The sequence below is a fragment of the Cervus elaphus genome, chromosome 31 (assembly GCF_910594005.1).
Source record: "Cervus elaphus chromosome 31, mCerEla1.1, whole genome shotgun sequence".
Taxonomy (NCBI): Eukaryota; Metazoa; Chordata; class Mammalia; order Artiodactyla; family Cervidae; genus Cervus; species Cervus elaphus.
The window spans coordinates 4,999,034-5,019,270 of NC_057845.1; the positions used below are offsets into that span (position 1 = coordinate 4,999,034).

The following is a 20,237-nucleotide window of genomic DNA, read 5'->3' on the forward strand; positions in this document are numbered from 1 at the left end:
TGAGGCCTCTATCGTGTATGTACCTGGAATGTACTAGTTTGTTCCATCCTTGGGAAAATTAAAGAATTACACAAATCATTTTCTGTAGGATTTAGTTCTGTCACAGAACCCTGCTTGAGAAGAACTGTGCCAGAGCCATAAAGAGATGGCAGCAGCTCCTGTTAGGGGTGTGGCAGCAGGGACCGGGAGAAGGGACAGGCGTGGAGTGAGACAGCTTGAGGGAGAGGTTGGGAGTGACATGTCGGCTGTGGCCTGCTTGATTGGTTGATAATGTTGTCATTTCCTAGGATGAGAAATACTGAGAACATATTAGTATTTATGGTAGAATGGGTGGGGACTTCCATTTTTGTATGGGTATTGAGCTTAAGTAGCTTCCAGTGTCCTGGTTCATGAGGTCTGGTAAACATGCAAGTCTTATAAGTTAGTCTCTCAGTGGCGTCTGACTCTGCAACCCCATGGACTTAGCCCGCCAGGCTCCTCTGTCCATGGGATTTTCCAGGCAAGAATACTGGAGTGGATTTCCATTTCCTTCTCCAGGGGATTTTCCTAATCCAGGGATTGAACCCAAGTCTTCTGCATTACAGGTGGATTCTTTGCCAATGAGCCACCAGGGAAGCATGCAATGTGGTAGTCAGAAAGAGAATTTCCATCTTTTGTCAGGGTCACAGGACTATGACATTTTTCATGATTTTCAAGGGAGGACATTTATCTAAGAATAATCACTTCTCTGCCAGTACTTTATGATGTAAACTGTTCTTACCTGCATTGTCCACTACAGTAATTACTAACTCTGTGTGGCTATTTAAAGTTTAGTTAATCTCAGTCATTCTAGGAAATATTCAGGCCCTTCAAAACTGCTTCTTAGTGCTTGAGCAAGACATGGTCCACTGTATTTCATAAGGTGTTTTAGTGTGTAAGTTATTTACTTTGTATGTACTTAATTTAATCACTTTACATTGCCTCTCAGTACTTTTTTTCTCTTCTCAAAAAAACAAACTTCTGGTAACAGAGATCTGATTTGTGGTTGCCACAGGTAGGGTTCAGTTCAGTTCAGTCACTCAGTCGAGTCCAACTCTTTGCGACCCTATGGACTGCAGCACTCCAGGCCTCCCTGTCCATCACCAACTCCTGAGTCATTGAGTCGGTGATGCCATCCAACCATCTCATCTCTGTTGTCCCCTTCTCCTTCCGCCTTCAATCTTTCCCAGCATCAGGGTCTTTTCCAGTGAGTCAGCTCTTTGCATCAGGTGGCCAAAGTATTGGAACTTCAGCATCAGTTCCTCCACTGAATATTCAGGACTGATCTCCTTTAGGATGGACTGGTTGCATCTCCTTTGCAGTCCAAGGGACTCTCAAGAGTCTCCTCTAACACCACAGTTCAAAAGCTTCAGTTCTTTGGCACTCAGCATTCTTTATAGTCCAACTCTCACATCCATACATGACTACTGGAAAAATCATAGCCTTGACTAGATGGACCTTTGTTGGCAAAGTAATGTCTCTGCTTTTTAATATGATGTCTAAATGGGGAGATGGGGTAAAGGAATCAAAAGGTACAAACATCCAGTTGTAAGGTAGGTTCTGAGGATGTAAAGTACAACATGGTGACTGTAATTAAGTGCACTGTATATTTGAAATTGCTAAGAGAATAGAAAAAAGATGTGTAACTGTGAAGGGAGGGATGTTAACTAAACTCGTGGTAATCATTTCACAATATATATTTTAATTATTATATGTTTAAATTGTTAAACTTGTGCAATGTTACATGTCAATTATATCTCACCAGAACTGGGAAAAATAATTCTTTTCTTCTTTCTAGCTCTTAGGGAATTTTCTTCAATGGTATGGCATTTTCTCAAACAAAACTCTTCAGGAATTATCAATAGATGGTTTATTAAATAGATACATTCTCATGGCTTTTCAGAATTCAGAATATGGAGACGACAGCATCAAAAAAGCCCAAAATGTGAGTTAAATGACACATATTGTAGTTTTTAAAGCATATATGTTAAGATGAATTGTTTTGTTTGAAGAGATTTGAGAAATTTATGAAAACCCCTTTGATTATTGAATTTGCTGTAATGTTGACAGTCAGCTTGCCTCCTAGGTAGTCCCAAATCCCCTTATCATTTTTTATGTAAAAATTTGTGCTGTTATATGTGTATATTTATCCTGCTATCCATCTATCTATATCTATTTATTTTTGTAGGTACTAATAAAAGTTTTAACTTGGAGATAGTTTTTTGACAGTTGAATGAATGCTATTCTAAGTGTTACTAAAGAAATGGTTTCTTTTCTCACTTAAGAAGTAATTTTAGTTAATTTTTTTTTGCTTTATATGCATGAGTTTACTTTATATTCATGTGTTATATACACAATTTTGATAGTTTTTTTTTTATTTTTAAACAATAATACAGTTAAATTCTGCAAGTACAGTATAGCTTTTTGACCTGTACCGTGTCAGAGTAATTCTCTGACATGATACTCCCTCACCATCAAATATTTTTGTGTCTTGTTTCCTATAAACATAGATTTTGTTGTACATTACAGTATAAACATCAACATTAGGAAATTACATTTATATATTGTCACCTAATCCTTAGGGCTCTTTTCAGGTTTTATCAGCTGTCTCAATAACATCCAAAGAAATTGGCAAAAGAAATTTCCAGATCATCCTTTGCATTCAGTTGTCATTTGAAGGTTTCTTTGACCTTCATACCTTGACACCCCTGAAAACGATAGGCCAGTTTTTGTAGAATGTCCTTCAGTTTGGGGTTTTCTGATATTCTCTCATGGCTATATTCACATTTTGCATCTTTGGCAAGAATTGTCCTAGACTTGATTATTATGGGCTCCAGGTTGACCTCTGTGACCTTGTTTCTGTTTTGGGGCAGCATTTCCTTGTTTCCTGGCACGATGTTCCAGGCTCAGCTGGTACTTGTTGGCCCAGCTTGTATCCGTTGTTTCTCCAAGCATCCCTGGGTTCTTCAGTGGGGCGCCTTCTCTGCCCACTGGCTGCTTTCTCCAAGTGGGAACAGGCTTCCCCTTGCTCAGGTTTCGGTTCCCCATGCCACGCTGCCGCCATGCTGTGCTGACCCTGCTGAGGTGCCTGCCTAGCCTGCCCCTCTGGCGTGATGCTCTCTTCACCCTGTTCTGGGGCGGCGAGGCTCCCGCTGTCGGCACAGATGCCTGCTGACTGACCCATTCTGCCGGGGAGGGGCTGCAATTTGGTACTTACGCTATACATATTATTACATCAAAAACTGCTGACAAAAGGTCAGTTCAATTCATGTAGGGTTTCAAAGACTGGAAAGTGAGGCAGTTGGTTATCAATTTTATGTCCCTAATTTACTTAAATTTTGGAGAAATTATTTATCTTTTGCTTTGGGTGTCTGTCGAAGTTTAAAATTAGGGTAAATCCAGGTATATTTGTATAGCTTACGTAGAAGTAATTAGTTAATACGTAGCTTAATATAGCATATCTTCTAGTTAAATGCATTATACCTGTTGTCTAGACTCAGCTTTTAGACACTTTATTTATTTTTGTTTTAACTGTTCTACATCTTTCTTCTCCATAGGTAATTAATTGTTTCCCCAAGCAGTGGTTCGTGAATCTGAAAGGAGAAAGAACTATTTCTCAGTTAGAAAACTTCTGTCGATACCTTGTACACTTAGCAGATACAATTTACAGAAATAGTATTGGGTGCTCTGATGTGGAAAAAAGAAATGCAAGGTAATTATTTGTAATTACTGAATGAAACAGTGATCTAGAGTCTTAGTTGTTGGGTCTAGTATTATTAAAATGCTTTTGGTAGAGACATGTTTATATTTTACTTTAAGTTGTACATTGACTTTATATTGATAAACCTACCAAAAATGTGCATTGTATTTTTTCACTTTTGCAACTCTTACCTAATCTTTTTTCAGTATGTTATTTATTCATGAAGATATTAAGGGACGACTTCTAGTAAGCACCAGCTGTAAGGGGAATGAATGAATGATTATTATCTCTGTCTTCTCCCTTGAAAAATTGGGGAGACTGTAGACTCTTAGAATGTCATGCATCTTGGTCTTTGGAGGTTCATTTTACAAATATAAACCCAAGAAAAAATAGCCACTGAAACCCCAGTATATTGAAGGTTATATCCCAATTTGGGGATGTTTGTGCTCTGTGTTAAGTTTTTTACATCCATACCATGGGCTAAGTCATCACTCATGATTTATGGGAGCAGCTTACACGTATTTTTTTATGAAGGGTTTCGGAGAAGGAATGAATAAACTATTACCTTTTTTCAGTACGTTGTCTTGGAAGTTCAATAATTTGGGGATAGATCTCTAGCATAAAAGTAATAGTAATAACAACTACTAATACCATTTGGAAGAAATTTTTTGTTTTTTTTTTTGCCACGCTGTGCAGCTTGCAGTGTCTTAGTTTCATTTCATATATTCTTCCTAATGTCAGAGTTTCATTTTCATTTTGATCACATCATCAGTTGTACCACCATAAGAAAATCTTTTTTCTTTTCCTTTTGTTCCCCTTCCATGAAAAATAACCTTATTTTGAGAGAAAACTTGGTTCCTTTTATGCTAAAAAAGGCAAAGTAGGTAGTAAATACTTCAGTCGTTAAAAAAAAATCTTTGGCAGGTAATTATGATTTATATTTTTATTTCATCCTTAATGTGTCATTTTGGTATTGGTTGCAGTGTTTTGGGGAGTTCAAATATAAGCAAACAGTATTCACTTTTCTACAGAAAAGAATTTAGCAGCTATTTAAGCACCTTCTGTGTGCGGTGCACATAAAGTAGGCTCCATGTGGGTCACAACATCTTACAAATTATAATCCTTCCCAAGGAGGTGCTTACTACAGTTCTGTAGAGCAGAGACGACTGACAGTGTCTCACTGAGTCACACTAATGTTAAACGCACTTCCTGGACCAGCAGCAGCAGCATCTCCTGGGAGCTGTGCTAGAGACGCAGATTCTCAGGCCTCACCCCAGACCTGCTGAACAGAATTCCGAGGGAGGGGCCTGGTGGTCTGTGTTTCAGCACTCCTCTAGCTAATTCTGGTGTATGCTAAAATTTGAGGATTGCTGAGAATGACTTGTAGCTGGGTGATAAAGGAAGCCAGATTATACTTTATTATTGGATTTTAGAGGAATGGAAGTTATGCTGGATCTTGATGGATTGGTGATGAATACTCAAAAATACAATTTGTGTTCCTGGTATATTCTAGAAGAGCTAGGACTCGGGTTTGGGAAGGAATGGGTGGCTGGGCTCTGAAATAGTTAGGCAACAGATTACTTTCTTTCCTTTCTAGATGTTAATGAAAATCACGGATCTGAATGAGATGTGGGGTGTGTTTGTTTTTTTTTTTAATGAGTCCTTTTTCTGGCTAATCATCTAAACAGGAAAGTTTTTTTTTTTAAAATATGGATAATTTTTTTCACATGCTGTAACTTGCTTATCTCTGTTTCCTTTTTTCTTTTTTAGAGAAAACATAAAACAGATAGTAAAACTCCTTGCAAGTGTTCGAGCTCTGGATCATGCTATGTCTGTTGCAAGTGACCACAATGTGAAAGAATTTAAGTCTTTGATCGAAGGAAAATAGATCTATGAGACTAAAAAAATCCTATTTGCTCTAATACCATTCCCAGTGTAAAAATTTTGTATATATGTAAAGTTTCTTAAACTGTAAAATATTGACTCATTTTAATACAAAGAATGTTATTAATATTCAATACTGTGTCCTTAAATGCAATTTCTTCAGAATGAAAGGAATTCAGATTATTTCTAGGAAGTCTATGAATGGTCTCCTTACTGCCTGCCATACTTTGTTTACAGAAGTATTTTATATGGTCAATTAAATTAACCCTCTCAGTTAATTGTTCTCTGTAAAGGATGTGTGCAGTGTATATTATATAGTTATGCATATATATATTTATACCACCATGGAGTTACTTTCACACTGGAAATTTGGGTGTTTTTCTACAGAGTAAGCCTTTTAAGAGCAGAAAAATTATTCAGTAGCAAATTGTCTTAGGGAAATTACTACACTGTTGCAACAAAAGGGCTGGCAAGTGACTAAGTATTCATCACTTTGGTTAGCAGTTGCTGTCACTGAAGCTGTGCTGACTTAAAATTGAGAGTTGAGTGTGGACTTAGTCATTGGTGAATGGTGAACTTTTCTTCCTTGAGTTAGCATTACAGTCAACTGTTCGTTTAATGTGAGCTCTAAATAATATATGCAACATAGGTTTCTGAAGAGAACACAGACGTTTCATTTTTGGAAATAATAGACCCACAACCTAACTGCGTGGTTTTGGGGGACTGTCCTGTCTCATTCATGATTTTACCCCCTGACCAGCTTAAAAAAATACATGCATTTGCATTTTAGTAGTCTAGCGTTATATTTCAAATCCCACACATGTGAGTTATATATGCAATAAAGAACACATTTTGCTGATTCACCTCACCCAGGCAGTTTAATATCCATGGTCTTCTATAATATTTATCTGCTGCGCTTAGTTGCTCCGTCATGTCTGACTCTTTGAGACCCCATGGATTGTAGCCTACCAGGTTCCTCTGTCCTTGGGGATTCTCTAGGCTAAAATACTGGAGTGAGTTGCCATGCCCTCCTCCAGGGGATCTTCCCAACCCAGAGATTGAACCCAGGTCTCCCACAATGCAGGTGGTTTCTTTACGGACTGAACCACCAGGGAAGCCCTATAATATTTATACCATGTTGTAAATGTTCAGAGAACTTTTATGCTTTCTGATTCTGTGATTTTCAAAAGAGGAACTTTTTGGAAATTAAGAACTACTGTTTGATAATTGTAATTAAGCTTTAGCCAAGCATTAAATTAATTTTTAAATAGAACCATTGTTGTATTTGGCTGGCGACTAATTTTAGTTAGAGCATTTCAAATGACTAATAATAGCGAGATCATTAGCATGAGTATCCTTGGTCCAATCAAATACTGTTTAGAACAGTGTCATGTACTCTTTGTTGCTCTTGTCAATTTTATCTTTATTGTAGGAAAACAGCTTATCCCTACAGATTCATTCTTGATGAGTTTTGTTACAACTCAGTGACCTACTAAATAGAATTAAAATAGAAGGCTTATTCTCAACTTCAGTGTACTAAAATATATAAACATGTATATATATATATGAAATGCACATCATTTGTGCCTTAAATTTGTTTTTTGAAACCTATTGGACTGATTACTTTTCCTATATCTGCTTTTAAGGACTCGAAGTTAAACTCGGCTTCTTCATCCTATAAAATTCATCAGGCTCTTATACTTTCAGGAGTGAGTTTGGTGTAAGGTGAATTTAGCATAGAACTGTGCATTAAACAAGTAGTTCTCATATCTCAACCAGAAGTTTTTTATTCCTGAAATAGGTAAAGGACATTCTTTCTTAGGAAGGAAATTGTCAAATGTTTAAATTCAGAGGGTGACATTTTAATAAAGCTGAGGTTTTTGTCTTTCAGTTTTTTCTTTTGGCGCAGTCTTCCAAAATACTTGCAAAACAGATGAGGAGGGTTTTTGAAAAGGAAAGTTATTGAGACAATATAAACCACAGTCGTAAAGACCGATAACTACTGCTGTGTACCAGATGATGCTGGTGAGCCACATCCTTATTGATGTCATGGTGCAAACATCTGCAGCTCTGCCGGAGGGCTTTCTCAGCCTGTGCTACAGGCTAGAGGGTCCACCACCTCATGTCCCTGGGAGCAACCCTTGGCCAAAGAAAGGAGGGGGAGGGTAAATCCCCCAGTGTGTTAGTTCAGGTCCTCTGGGGAGCAGTCCCTGAGATGGCATTGGAGATTTGGGGGGTGGAAATGCTAATGGGAGTGAAGGAGAGGAAGCGGGAGGAGCTGAGAGAGCCAAGAGATTGTGAGCAAGTGTGACCTCTGAGGGTAAGCAGGAAGGAATTTAGGAAGGTGTCAGACATCAGTGGAGTTCTAAGGAAGTTTCAGCAAGGCTGACAGAGTCCTCAGTACAAAGTCATGGTCCTGAGGAGTTTTGTGTTTCAGGAGCTGGCCTGCCTTTGTATCCCCACCAGCTCAGTAATGGGTAGAGGACAGTTCTTGAGGAGCATGGCCACTCTGGAGAGGTAAAGGAGCACGGTTTCACGCTGACCACACCAGCTTCCTAGTGTCAGGAAAACAGGTATGTTCCGTGTCATCTCTCACAAGGTTGCAGTTGACTTGAACAGAGTTGTCTGCAGTGATGACCTCATCACCTCGAACTGGCCCAGAATTTTCAGGAATCTGAAAGCAAGTGACTTCCTCATGAGAATATACTAAAATACAGAGTTCCTTGGTTGTTTTAAAAGATAGGTTTGTGGGGTATGATTTATTATAACTGTTTTGCCCTCTATAAACACGTATAGTTCAGTGCATTTGGACAAAGGCCTAATTTTGTTTTAAATGAGAATTTCCCTTGAAATTATGACAGCCCCCTAAAAATAGTCACGTTTTAGAGCTGCAAGATACAATATGAAAATGTCAGTTGCTACATTGTAGTTTTTTTTATGGTTACAGTGACTTCTCATTTCTAACACTGTAATATCCATGTAGTAAAGGGAGTGTTGCCATTCCTTGATTATGACAAAGAACACTGTTGTTTCAAGTAAATGAAAATAAGAACTGTCTATGGGTGTTGGGTTCATAGCTTCTAAGAGAGACTGCAGATTGCTCAGCAAAGGCAGACAGGCTAAACGTTGTTATATGGAATCAGTATTGATATGCAACATTGACTGGTCACTGGCCTGCTTCTGGACCTCTGAGCCCCAGTTTTTTGTACTGTCTTCCTCCCAACCCCGTCACCCCTAACTCTCACAGAGGCTCAGAGGTTAGAATCATCCAGTACGAGGAGAATGCCTAGCACAGCGTTTCTCAGAATGTATACTGTGGTCCACCAGTTCAGGGGCTGTTACTTTATTTTTTATTTATTTATTTTTTTAGTTCTACCACTTTGTTGCCACCAACCCATCTCCCTCCACCCTCGTGCACACATGCTCGGTCATGTAACCCCATGGGCTGCAGCCCGCCAGACTCCTCTGTCCATGGACTTTTCCAGGCAAGAATACTGGAGTGGGTTGCCATTTCCTTCTCCAAGGGGCTGTTACTTTAAACGATCTTTAGGAAAATGAGATTGAAGTATAAGATATGACACCATAAAACTTCTAGAAAGGAAGGTAGGCAAAACATCCTCTACCACAATTCATAGCAGTGATTTCTTAGGTCAGTCTCCCAAGGTAATAGAAATAAAAGCAAAAATAAATAAATGGGACCTAATCAAATCTACAAGTTTTTATATAGCAAAGGAAACCATAAAAGAAAAAGACACCTACAAATTGGGATATTTGCAAACGATGTGACTGACAAGGGCTTAATTTCCAAAATATGTAAACAAAAACCCAATCAAAAAATGGACAAAAGGCCTAAATAGACATTCCTCCAAAGAAGACATACAGATGGCCAAGAGGCACATGAATAGATGCTTAATGTCACTATTAGAGAAATGCAAATAAAAACTACAGTGAGGTACCAACTCACACTGGTCAGAATGGCCATGATTTTAAAAATCTACATGTAACGTGCTGGAGATGGTGTGGAGGAAAGGGAACCCTTCTACACTGACGGTGGGAATGCAAATTGGTGCAGCACTATGGAGAACAGTATGGAGTTTCCTTAAAAAACTAAAAATAGAGTTGCCATTTGATCCAGCAATCCTATTCCTGGGCATATAGGGACAAAACTGAAATTCAAAAAGATATGCACCCTAATATTCATAGCAGTGAAGTAAGTCAGAAAGTCCCTTGGACTGCAAGGATATCAAACTAGTCAATCCTAAAGGAAATCAACCCTGAATAGTCATTGGAAGAACTGATGCTGAAGCCTAAGTTCTAATACATTGGCCACCTGATGTGAAGAGCTGACTGACTGGAAAAAACCCTGATGCTGGGAAAAATTGAAGGCAAATGGAGAAGGGGGCAACAAAGGATGAGAGGGTTGGATGGCATTACTGACTCAATGGACATAAGTTTGAGCAAACTCTAGGAGATAGTGAAGGACAGGGAAGCCTGGTGTGCTGTAGTTCATAGAGTCAGACATGACTTAGTGACTGAACAACAACAACATCGGAAAGAGAAACATACTGACCATATAATATCACTTATATGTGGAATCTGAGATATGGCACAAATGAGCTTAGCTATGAAACAGAAACAGGCTCACAGAGAACAGACATGTGGTCCCATGGTTTGGTGGGGTTGGGTTGAGAGTTTAGGATTAGCAGTTGTAAAAATCCATTCTTTAGAATGGATAAAGAACAAGGTCCTGCTATTTATATTTGCTTCCCAGGTGGCACTAGTGGTAAAGACCCTGCCTGCCAATGCAGGAGACTTAGATGCGGATTCAATCCCTGGGTCAGGAAGATCCCCTGCAGTAGGGCATGGCAACCCACTCCAGGACTCTTGCCTGGAGAGTCCGTCCCATGGACTAGCTCAGCCTGGTGAGCTACATATAGTCCATGGGGTTACAAAGAGTTGGACATGACTGAAGCAACTTAACGCACAGAATGGATAAAGAACAAGGTCCTACTATATAGCACAGGAAACGATTAATATATTCAATATGCTATGATTAACCATAATGGGAAAAATATGAAAAAAAGTTACATATAACTGAATCACTTTGCTGTACAGCAGAAATTAACACAACATTGTAAATCAACTTTAAAAATAAAGTAAATTTTAAAAAGATATTTAGGAAAATGTACCTTATACCCCATGCTTGATTATTCAAAATACATGATAAAGGATAAAAGATTTGACAAGTCCTATAGAAACCATTTTAAGCTACTTCACAAAAGCAGTTTGACCATGAAAGTGTCTTTGATGTTTTTGGTTTTATTCTCAATGATTCTGCTCTCAAACTTATATATTTTCAACTGGCAAAATTTCTGTTTTTCCAGTTTAAAATCTTATCCTTCACTGATTACTATGAACTTGTTCAAAGCAAATAGCTAATGATATTTGTAACTTACCATTGTGTTGCTCTTCAAGACCATTGTTGTCTCTTTCACAAGGAGTCATCCATGCCTTTATAATGGATCTTTGCAGATCTTGATATGAAGATCTGTATCTGTCTCTGAAAAGAAGCTATTAAAGATAACAGAATCAGGCTGTTAACATTCTCCAAATTTGCCAAATGCTTCGTAGCATTTTTGATAAGGAAATCCAGGGAAAGTAGGCTACTACTAATACACATGGTGAATATGTCAAAATTCATAGCCTTGTAACATATGGTATATTTTTTATGTTATTGGGATAATCAATCATTTTCTAAAGAAACAGCAAATGTAAATTTCAACCTAATACAGGGAGTTGTCCATAGGAGAATAATTTGGTCAAAACCCGACATTGAAAAATCATGTTAGATTTTTTGTTTGTTTTGTTTTGGCGTGTAGGATCTTAGTTCCCTGACCAGGGATGGAACCTGTGCCCCCTGCACTGGAAATGCAGATTCTTAACCACTGGACCACCAGGGAAATTACTAAAAATCATAGTGTTTGCCTTCAATTCATCGAAGCTATGGGAGCTGTTATCTTAAACATCTGTGGGGTTGTTTTACTGATCTCAGTTTCTCTCCTGATGGAAAGTTACGTTGTCTTATATAACTTTCCTGATGGAAAGTTGGGTTGTCTGTGGCTGCTGTAACAAATTACCACACACTGTGTAGTTTAAAACAGCAGAAATTCATTTCCTCACAATTCTGGAGTCCAGAGGTTTGAAATGAAGATATTTGCAGAACCATGCTCCCTTCTAAGACTCTAGGGAGGAATCCTCCCTGCCTTCTCGTGGCCACTGACATCCCTTGGCTAGTGGCCACATTGCCGCAGTCTCTACCTCTGTCTTTATACTGTCTCTGGGTGTGTAAGTGTGTGCATGTATGTGTGTAAAGTCTCCCTCTGCTGATAAGGACATCTGTGATTGCATTTAGGGAATACCCAGATAATCCAAAGTAACTTCAAAATCCTTAACACAGACATATCTACAGAGACTTGTTTTCCCCATAAATTAATATTCACATGTTCTGGGGGTTAGGATGTGGATATCTTTAGGAGGTGGTATTTTTCATCCAACCACAGGCCTCACTGCTCATTTTCAAGGGTCAAGATTGTGTCAGCCCGTCTCCATAGGCCCTTAGGACTTCACTGAGAAGTTTGTGTATACCATTTAACCTGTATTTTAAAGTCAGCCCATTCCAGACTCTTCAAATTTGGTGACAATTTGGCCAGCTATTTTCAAGTGTTGTAATATAGAAGTACAAATCGGAAAGAGAGACAAGATGAACAAGGAGTAACAGGTTTTAAAAGTCACTAATAAAATGGTGCTTATGTTTTTAAAGAACCTGCCTGCAATGTAGGCAGACCTGGGTTTGATCCCTGGGTTGGGAAGATCCCCTGGAGAATGGCTACCCACTCCAATATTCTTGCCTGGAGAATTCTATGGACAGACCGTGGAGTTGCAGAGTCGGACACAACTGAGCTACTAACACAAGTATATTTTTAAACCCTGAGCATGTGCTTATTTCATGACTACAATGATCTGTTTTGAAAGGGTTTGGTAAAGCTGTGGCCTTCTACTGACAACTCTTGAAAAATAGTTCAGTCTAATTCAAAGAAAAAAGCAGCAATTCAGACCCAGAACCAAGAAATGTTGACCTAAATTTCTTTAGTTGAAATCCAAAGGAACCAGGAATAGGCAGATCACTGAAAAGAGCCTAGCACTGATACGGAGTGGGCAAGTTTGGTTGGTGGTCTCAACCCTACTTCAAAATGAGTAATTTTTGTTGTTTGTTCTTTTAATTTTTTTTTAAATTTTATCATCACACTGAGTAATTTTTAACAAGTTAACTTTTCTGGGTCTCAGCTGTCATAAAAAAAAGAACAACTTGCCAGCATCATACTCAATTACATCAACACATCTCCTGAAGCCATAACCTTCCATAAGTTTTTCTGGTGCCTATCTATCTGCTATTCCTTTGGGGCTACACAAGTTAATATACCTAGAAAGGCAAAAAAGAAAAAAGTCCATTCTCACTCACTCCCATTTCATTTTTCTCTGTCCAGTGCAACCACCAATCGAAATGGATTCTTTTGGTTACTTCCCTGGTGGTTCAGTGGTTAAAACTGGCTCCGGTTTTAACAGCCACATTCAGTTCACTCCCTGATCTCAGGGAACTAAGATCCTTCATGCCACAGGGTGTGGCCATAAAAGAAATAGATTCTTCTGGAGAGGGAAATAATAGTAAGCAACCATGGACCAGTAGAGTGTCTTAATGAGTTTAGTTCTGAGGCTACTGTAAGAAAGCACTACAAAGAGCAAAAACAGTTTTTCTAAGGAGATGGTATTAAACGAGAGAAATCCCCTCCAGTCCTCAAACTAAACCCAAGTGTCTTTGCATATTTCCTTCCATAAAAGAAGTGGTTTCTTTGCTTATGAATTATAGCTACTTTGGTATCCTGAAACCCGGGTGGTTTCAGCTTCTCTAAAATGGATGAAAAAATGTTAAGTCACATGACAGGGCCTGGAGGGAAAATGATCTTGTGCAATACACTAAATTCTGCTTTTGTTGTTGACAAAAGCAAGAAGGGGAAGAGGCAAAGAGAGAAAAGCAAGAGGAAATGATTTCCTGAGGTGCGGAGTTCTTTTGAGTTTATTCCAATTCCTTTTGACCCTGTGGGTTTTGACTTCATTCCCAAGTTTAGGTCTATTAAGTGGAAATGGACTGAGAAGTCCATGGGACAAACTGATATTATCCAGGAAGCATGCTTTGTTGAAAAATGAGGATAGGGTGAAATGATAAGATGCCCTGAGCTGTGAAATTACACGGTTGGCGAGAGCAATTCGCCATCCGGTGACGACCCAGAGCTACTGCCTGGGCCTCAGTACGGCCGTGTGGAAGTCTCGAGATTCTGGCTTGTGATTTCAGACAGCAGAGAATTCTTTTACGGTGCTGCGGAGCGCTCCAGAACACACCACAAGAAAACAGCAGCGAACAGAGCTGTTCCAAAGCGGGCAACCAGCTCTTCTTCCTGCTACCTACCCAGACGCCGTGAGACACCATGGACAGCTCTTCAGGCGCTGCCCGCTGGGCCGGCGTGCTGCTGTGCCCAGGCATAACCCCGGGCCCGCTAGGCCGGTGCGGGTGGCGAGGGGTGGTCCTGACACCCTTCTAAGGCAAGCCCCCAAACTTTTTCCTCAGAGTCCCTCCCCGACACCCTAGGGGAGGGTCGGTAAGCTCTGAGGAGACCACGCGAGGGGGGCGGGGGAGGCCGCATCCTCGCTCTCCCGGCATCCTCAGCGGTGGGACCCGCAGCCGCCGCCTGGGGAAACACGCCACCCAAAGCAAAGTCGCAGCGCGCGGAGGCGGCGGGCAGCTCACGCCTAAGCGACCCGCGGGGGCAGTCAGGGAGTGGGGCGGGACCTCCCACAACGCCCCGCCCCTTCCCCGCTAAGGGGGCGGGCCTTCCGCCCCTCGGCCGCGGCGCAATGCGGAAGAGATGGACGCGCCGGAGCGGAAGTGACGGTTGAGGTGGCGGCGGCCGCGGAAGGAGGAGGAGCCGGAGGAAGAGGTGAGACAGTCGGCCTGTTGGGGGGGCGGGGAGCGGCCGCGGCCAGACCCACCGGCTGCGGGGCTCGCGGGCCGGCGCTTCCTGGAGCAGTCTCCGCCTCCGCAGCCCGGGCGGCAGCGGCGAGCGGCCACCGCCGGCAGCCCGGGTACGCGGAGGGCAGGCGTGGTGGGGGGAGACCGCCGGTTTTATGCGAGGCGCAGCGCCGGGCGGAGGGGGACTGAGGTGACAGCGGCTGTCAGCGCGCCTGCCCGCGGGAAAGGCAGCGAGTCCGTCTGGGCGTCGGGTCGTCTCTTCTGGCGTATAATGGAGGGATGGGGCTGCTCAGGCGATTGCGTCCCCGCCTGAGAAGGAGCCGCTTTCCGGGCTGTCGACGGTCCGGGACCCCCTGAGGAGCCCCGGTCCAGTCCCGAGTCGTGACTCTTCTCCCCACCCCGGGTGGTCATTTATATTTACCGGCCCCCGGACCCGTCGGCCGGCGGTGTCCCGGGCTTGGGCGGCTTCTCCTGCCCTTCACCGCCGCTCCCCGCCCCGGGAGCTCCTGTGGTGTCGGATAATCCTTTCCCTTCTCTCACCTCTAAGGAGCTTTGAATCAGCCCTGTTCACCTTCCTTCCCACCTTCGTCTCCTCCCCCGCGACCCCCAGCCCAGGGGATCGGTTTGAAGTTTCCGAATCGTTTTCCCTTTCAAACGGCAGTGACAAATCCCGAAGCAGAAAGCTGATAAACCACTCCCGAGCGAAAATAGGCTCAATTTTTTTCCTTTTTGGTAAATAGAAAAGGGAAACTCATCTTAACCAAACCGTTCTTGGAACTTTGGAGTGATAAGAGAACCCTGTCTTGCCTTGCTGTGAGACCGCTTTCCCTCCTGCTTTTCGGTAAAAATTTAAGTGATGACTTATCTTTTGGAATAAACAATTCTGTCCCCGAGCTCTCTCCGCACCCCCTCCGCTTCCCCCCCCTCCCCCATCAAAACCTGGCAGGGAAGGACTTCGATGGCTTGCAGTCCTTGCTGCAGAAGGAAACATTAGCTTCATTTGCCTTGCTTTGCTTGGTTTTCACAGGGCTGCCTCCGAAGAAAGGAGAATGGCGTTCAGCAAAGGATTTCGGATCTATCACAAATTGGATCCCCCACCTTTCAGCCTCATAGTGGAAACCAGGCACAAGGAAGAATGTCTCATGTTCGAGTCTGGGGCTGTAGCGGTGCTCTGTAAGTCATCTCTCTCAACCCAGCTGATCAGGATCTGTTTGCTTGCAATAATTCAGATTCAACCTTGGGTTTTTTTTTTTCCTTTTTTTTTTTCAAAAGAAGATTCTGATAACCCCCTCATTGTGTTTCACCTCACAGGTCATGCTTTTATTTCCTTTTAACCAGACCTTATTGTTTTTCAAAGTTTTCTTTGCCTGCTGCAGGTTTTTGATGAGGGTGGGGAGAGATGCCAGTTTGGGTACAAATTTTTGCTTTCTTGGGTTTTGCTACTGCTTCTAAAAGTAAATCTTTCTTTCCAAAAAAATACGGTTGCAATGTATAGCATATCATGTAACCTGTAAAACAGCTTACCTGACATTTTTGCGGAATGAACAGAATTTCTTACAGCTCAGGTATAGTCATGGACTATAAGAATATTTGTTTAATATTTTGGAATATCTTATGATGAGGCTCTTATATTTTCATTAAGAAAATTTTAAACAACCTTTAAAATTTCATGTAAGCTAGCTGCTTGATTTCATATTGGTTAAGAAATTATTTTGATAGTTTATTTTAAAGAAAGGGACTACTGCAGCACAGGAAAAATAGTATATTAGTAAGGTTTGGGTTATTTTGTGGGCAGATGGATGAGATTAAAAATAAAAATATTAATTTGAACATTACATTTCTTAATATAAGATTTTGACAGGTAACTTCAGTTTGGGATTATTTCAAATGTGATTATTGTTAGAGACTTTCTTGTGATAACTACTTGTTCTGTATTATGTTTTTGCTATGTAGGATCAGTTTGGGTATTGGTCATATTTTTAAAAGTTAAAAATAACATTTGAAAGGCGTACTTACAACTGTAAACCCATGAGTATTAAAGTTTCTCCAGATTTGGTAGGGAAAGGCTGAAGACCCTAATATCTACATACAGAATATTAACATGCAGAATATTGTGATCAGTTAAACCTGATCTTAATACTCAAAAATAATAATATTTTACCCTGATTGTGGAAATAGATAGTGACATAATGGAAAATCTTAAGCACAGAACAATTTATAAGAAATATGTATTTTTTTGGTAAATGCAGTAACATGGTTTGAGTGAACAAGAAGAGGTTATATGTTTTCTAAGAAACAATTAGCATGTGTTATAATCAGTCAGGACTTAGTTCATTTACATTGTTATTTATGCTTAAATCAACCTAACTCGCTTGCTACAATATTAATTTGTAAAGCATGTTTCTTTGTACTACAAATCTCATACTGATGAATTCTATCTAGATCAAAGACTGTCTATGGGAAAAAGGTTTGTCTTAGCATATGAAACACTTTTCAGCTGCTTGTGTTTTAGTGGTTTCCTAATTTGTCTTAATTCTAAATGTTTCTTTAATGGTGTTAGTAATACTAGGAAGTCAAATTTCTGGCTGCAAAGTATTTATTACCTATAGGTCAGGAAGCCTAAGGATCGTCTTAATTCCAAACCTCCAGCAGTCCTCTTTTATGCCAAATAATGGTTAAAAAAAAAAAAAGTAACTCCCAAGCCATCCATTTTGGCATTGCTGCCACTCTTGCTCAGTTGTGAATGACTCTTTGTGACCCCTTGGACTAGAGCCCCCAGGCTCTTCTGTCCTTGTAATTCTCCAGGCAAAAAGACTGGACTGGGTTGCCATTTCCTATTCCAGGGGATCTTCCCCAGCCAGGAATCAAACCTGCATCTCTTGTGTCTCCTGCATTAGCAGGCTTATTCTTTACCACTACATCATCCAGGAAGCCCATTTTTGACGTTAGCGTTCATGTTAAGAAAAAGAATATTAAAAACATTGTCTTTACTACCTATTAACTCTTTATTTTCATTAGCTTTAGACTGTATAAGTAATTGTTTTCAGGAGAAGAAAACTTTGCTACTTCTCTCTATAGAGCTCCCGTAAATAGATATTTAATCTTCTAGGTATGTCATTAGCTTTTCTATTGTAAAATTTAATATTTAAAATATTAATATTTAAGAGCCAACAGACCTTTTTATAAATCATTTGACTTGTAAAATTAATTTGACATTCTAGTCCAAATGCTACCAAGATGTATACTGTGCTGTAGAATGTTCATTTTTAAAACCTTCACTTTTTTTTGAATACAAAAAAAAAAAATATACTCAGGGAATTGTGCCGGGAAAATACTGAGATGTTCTCTTTATCTTCGTCTATCTAGCCCTTTGAATTTCAGTGCATCTTGCATGTTAATCTGCCAGAAGAATCTTCTAAAATCATTTTTGATATTTAACCAAAGTGTTACCCCATTTTTCAGTAAGAGTAAGTTCAAACTCCTCAGCCTGTCAATTGAGGCCTCCCATCATTTGGCCCCACCGCATGATTCACTGTTGACCTCCTTTAAGGGAGACTGGTGTTACCTTAGCACTTTCCCAAAGTATTGTTCTTTTTCCAACCCTCACCATCCTTTCTTCCTGGAATGCTGGAATGCTTTTTTCTGTCTTTCCAGTCAAAGCCAGTCAGTTACAGCTTCAGGAGTCTTCTTCCTTCCAGGAGAATCTGCCCCACCCACCCCCTCCTTCTTATTCTCTTCCTTCCCTGAATTTTGTGGACCTTAGTCTTTATCACAAGGTGAATGCTTTTTTTGTGCTGCCTTCATTGTTCTCTGTATGCTTGTATGCAGTGGTGGAAGTGATCCTAGCAGGCCTCAGCCTTCTGGTACCCAAAGTTTGTGACTTCTGCAGGCTCCAGTTGTCCAGCTCTAAAGTTTAAACAGTTAGACATCTTAGGCCATACATATTGTTAAAGATTGGCAATCACTTACTTTTCTTGGCGTAGGCCAGAGTGCCATGAGATACCCACCATGAAAGGTCGTCTTTCCAATTACTGGCATATGTTAAAAAATAGGGTGCAAGTGAAAATCGTCTCAGTTCCTGGATCCTCTTAGGGCCTGGGTATCCACTAATCAGTCCAGTCCTGTCTTGATGTTGATAAAGATGTTAAATCAGTCCTGATACTATGACTTAATCAGTCAGTGAACCAGTCTTTCAGCTCTGGATACATATTATAATTTACAAATAGTGATGCCTGGGCTCCAGCCCCCCAGAGGTTCTGATATAATTCGATTCCCATGACTGTTTCTAAGCATGGTTTATGTAGGCTTTCCTATGATAGATTATGGCATAACTTTTCTGGCTTGCAGATTTTATCCAAAAATAACCATGTTTCCAGAATTTTCATGTTATCTACTGTGGGGTCAGTATGGCAACCCACTCCAGTATTCTTGCCTGGAAAATCCCATGGACAGAGAAGCCTGGCGGGCTACAGTCCATAGGGTCGCAAAGAGTTGGACATGACTGAGCACACACACGTACACGGCGTCAGTAATGAATTTTCTTAAAACTCTTAGCCTGAACCAAGTGCCGAAGTTCCTGTAGCACTTTCAGTCTACGGGAACATCACAGAACAGGAAACTGTGTTGAAGTTTCTGTGTCTCAGTGCTGCATTCCTTGAAGGAAAGGCCCAGATATCATTATAATGTCTGTATCCCTAGTGTTTAGTTCAGTGTCTTACCTGTATTGCAGAATAAATGATTATTAAATAAATGGCATGGGGGAAGACTTACCTAAGCTAAATTATAGTATTCTATGTTGAAAGTGTGGTACCTTTTCGTGTAAAATTTATTTTGTATCTTTTAAAGAACTGCTGGTTGACCAAATTGCTGATATAAAACACATATATTAACTGTTATTTGGATTTGTTACTGAAAAATTCTGTTGAAAGTTTTAACTATTAACCACATCATTAAGGTTTTTCTGAAATGCCAGTTAAAATCTGTGTGATGAATGTTGTTTATAACTTCATAAGTACAATTAACAGTTTGTTTTAAAATTACTTTTCTTTAGGTAGAAAAAAATTTTGTTATTTCTTTCATTGCATGTATTTAACAACCTTCTGAAACATTCTTTTAATAGTTAATATGCTTTTTAGTAGCATGCTCATTTTTAGTGTTACTCATTTTTGAAAATTTCTAGTTCAGAAAAATGTTCAGTTGAACTGAAAATTTGTCGTCTGTGGAGCAGTGACCCAGGGTAGCAACTGTGACTAGTATACTGTGCTGAAACAGCATAAGCAGCAAGTGTGATGGTCAACAAGGTATAACACTAGTGTAGTAAGAGATAAAAGAAGACATCTATCAGTTTTATGTAGAGTTCAATTTTTCTCTTTATACAGTTAGACACATGTAAAGACCATCACAAGGGAAGGACAAGTAGCCAGTCAGACAGATAGATGCATAAAATGCACAGGCTATCTCATTGTTTTTCAGCCCTTCTCATGTTTCTGTAAAGGGAAACAATTTGCTTTATAATTGTATCCTAAATAGAAGATGGAGTAAAGAGAAGGTCAG

At 40.3% G+C, this 20,237-nt stretch overlaps 2 protein-coding genes across 10 annotated transcripts in view; both read left to right on the forward strand.

Moving 5' to 3' along the window:
• PAXBP1 (PAX3 and PAX7 binding protein 1) overlaps positions 1-5,736 on the forward strand; it is a 31,899-nt gene extending 26,163 nt beyond the window's left edge. Inside the window, exons 16-18 of the mRNA XM_043892892.1 lie at positions 1,817-1,963; positions 3,576-3,730; positions 5,489-5,736. Of these exons, the coding sequence (XP_043748827.1) occupies positions 1,817-1,963; positions 3,576-3,730; positions 5,489-5,606 (420 nt within the window). The 3' untranslated portion in view covers positions 5,607-5,736. The remainder of the gene's footprint in view (positions 1-1,816; positions 1,964-3,575; positions 3,731-5,488) is intronic.
• Positions 5,737-14,658: 8,922 nt separating this feature from the next.
• The window catches only part of SYNJ1 (synaptojanin 1), an 89,159-nt gene continuing 83,580 nt past the window's right edge, over positions 14,659-20,237 (forward strand). For all 9 annotated transcript variants that reach the window (XM_043892882.1, XM_043892885.1, XM_043892883.1 and 6 more), the window contains exons 1-2: positions 14,659-14,797; positions 15,712-15,857. In XM_043892882.1, the coding sequence (XP_043748817.1) occupies positions 15,734-15,857 (124 nt within the window). In that variant the 5' untranslated portion in view covers positions 14,659-14,797; positions 15,712-15,733. The remainder of the gene's footprint in view (positions 14,798-15,711; positions 15,858-20,237) is intronic.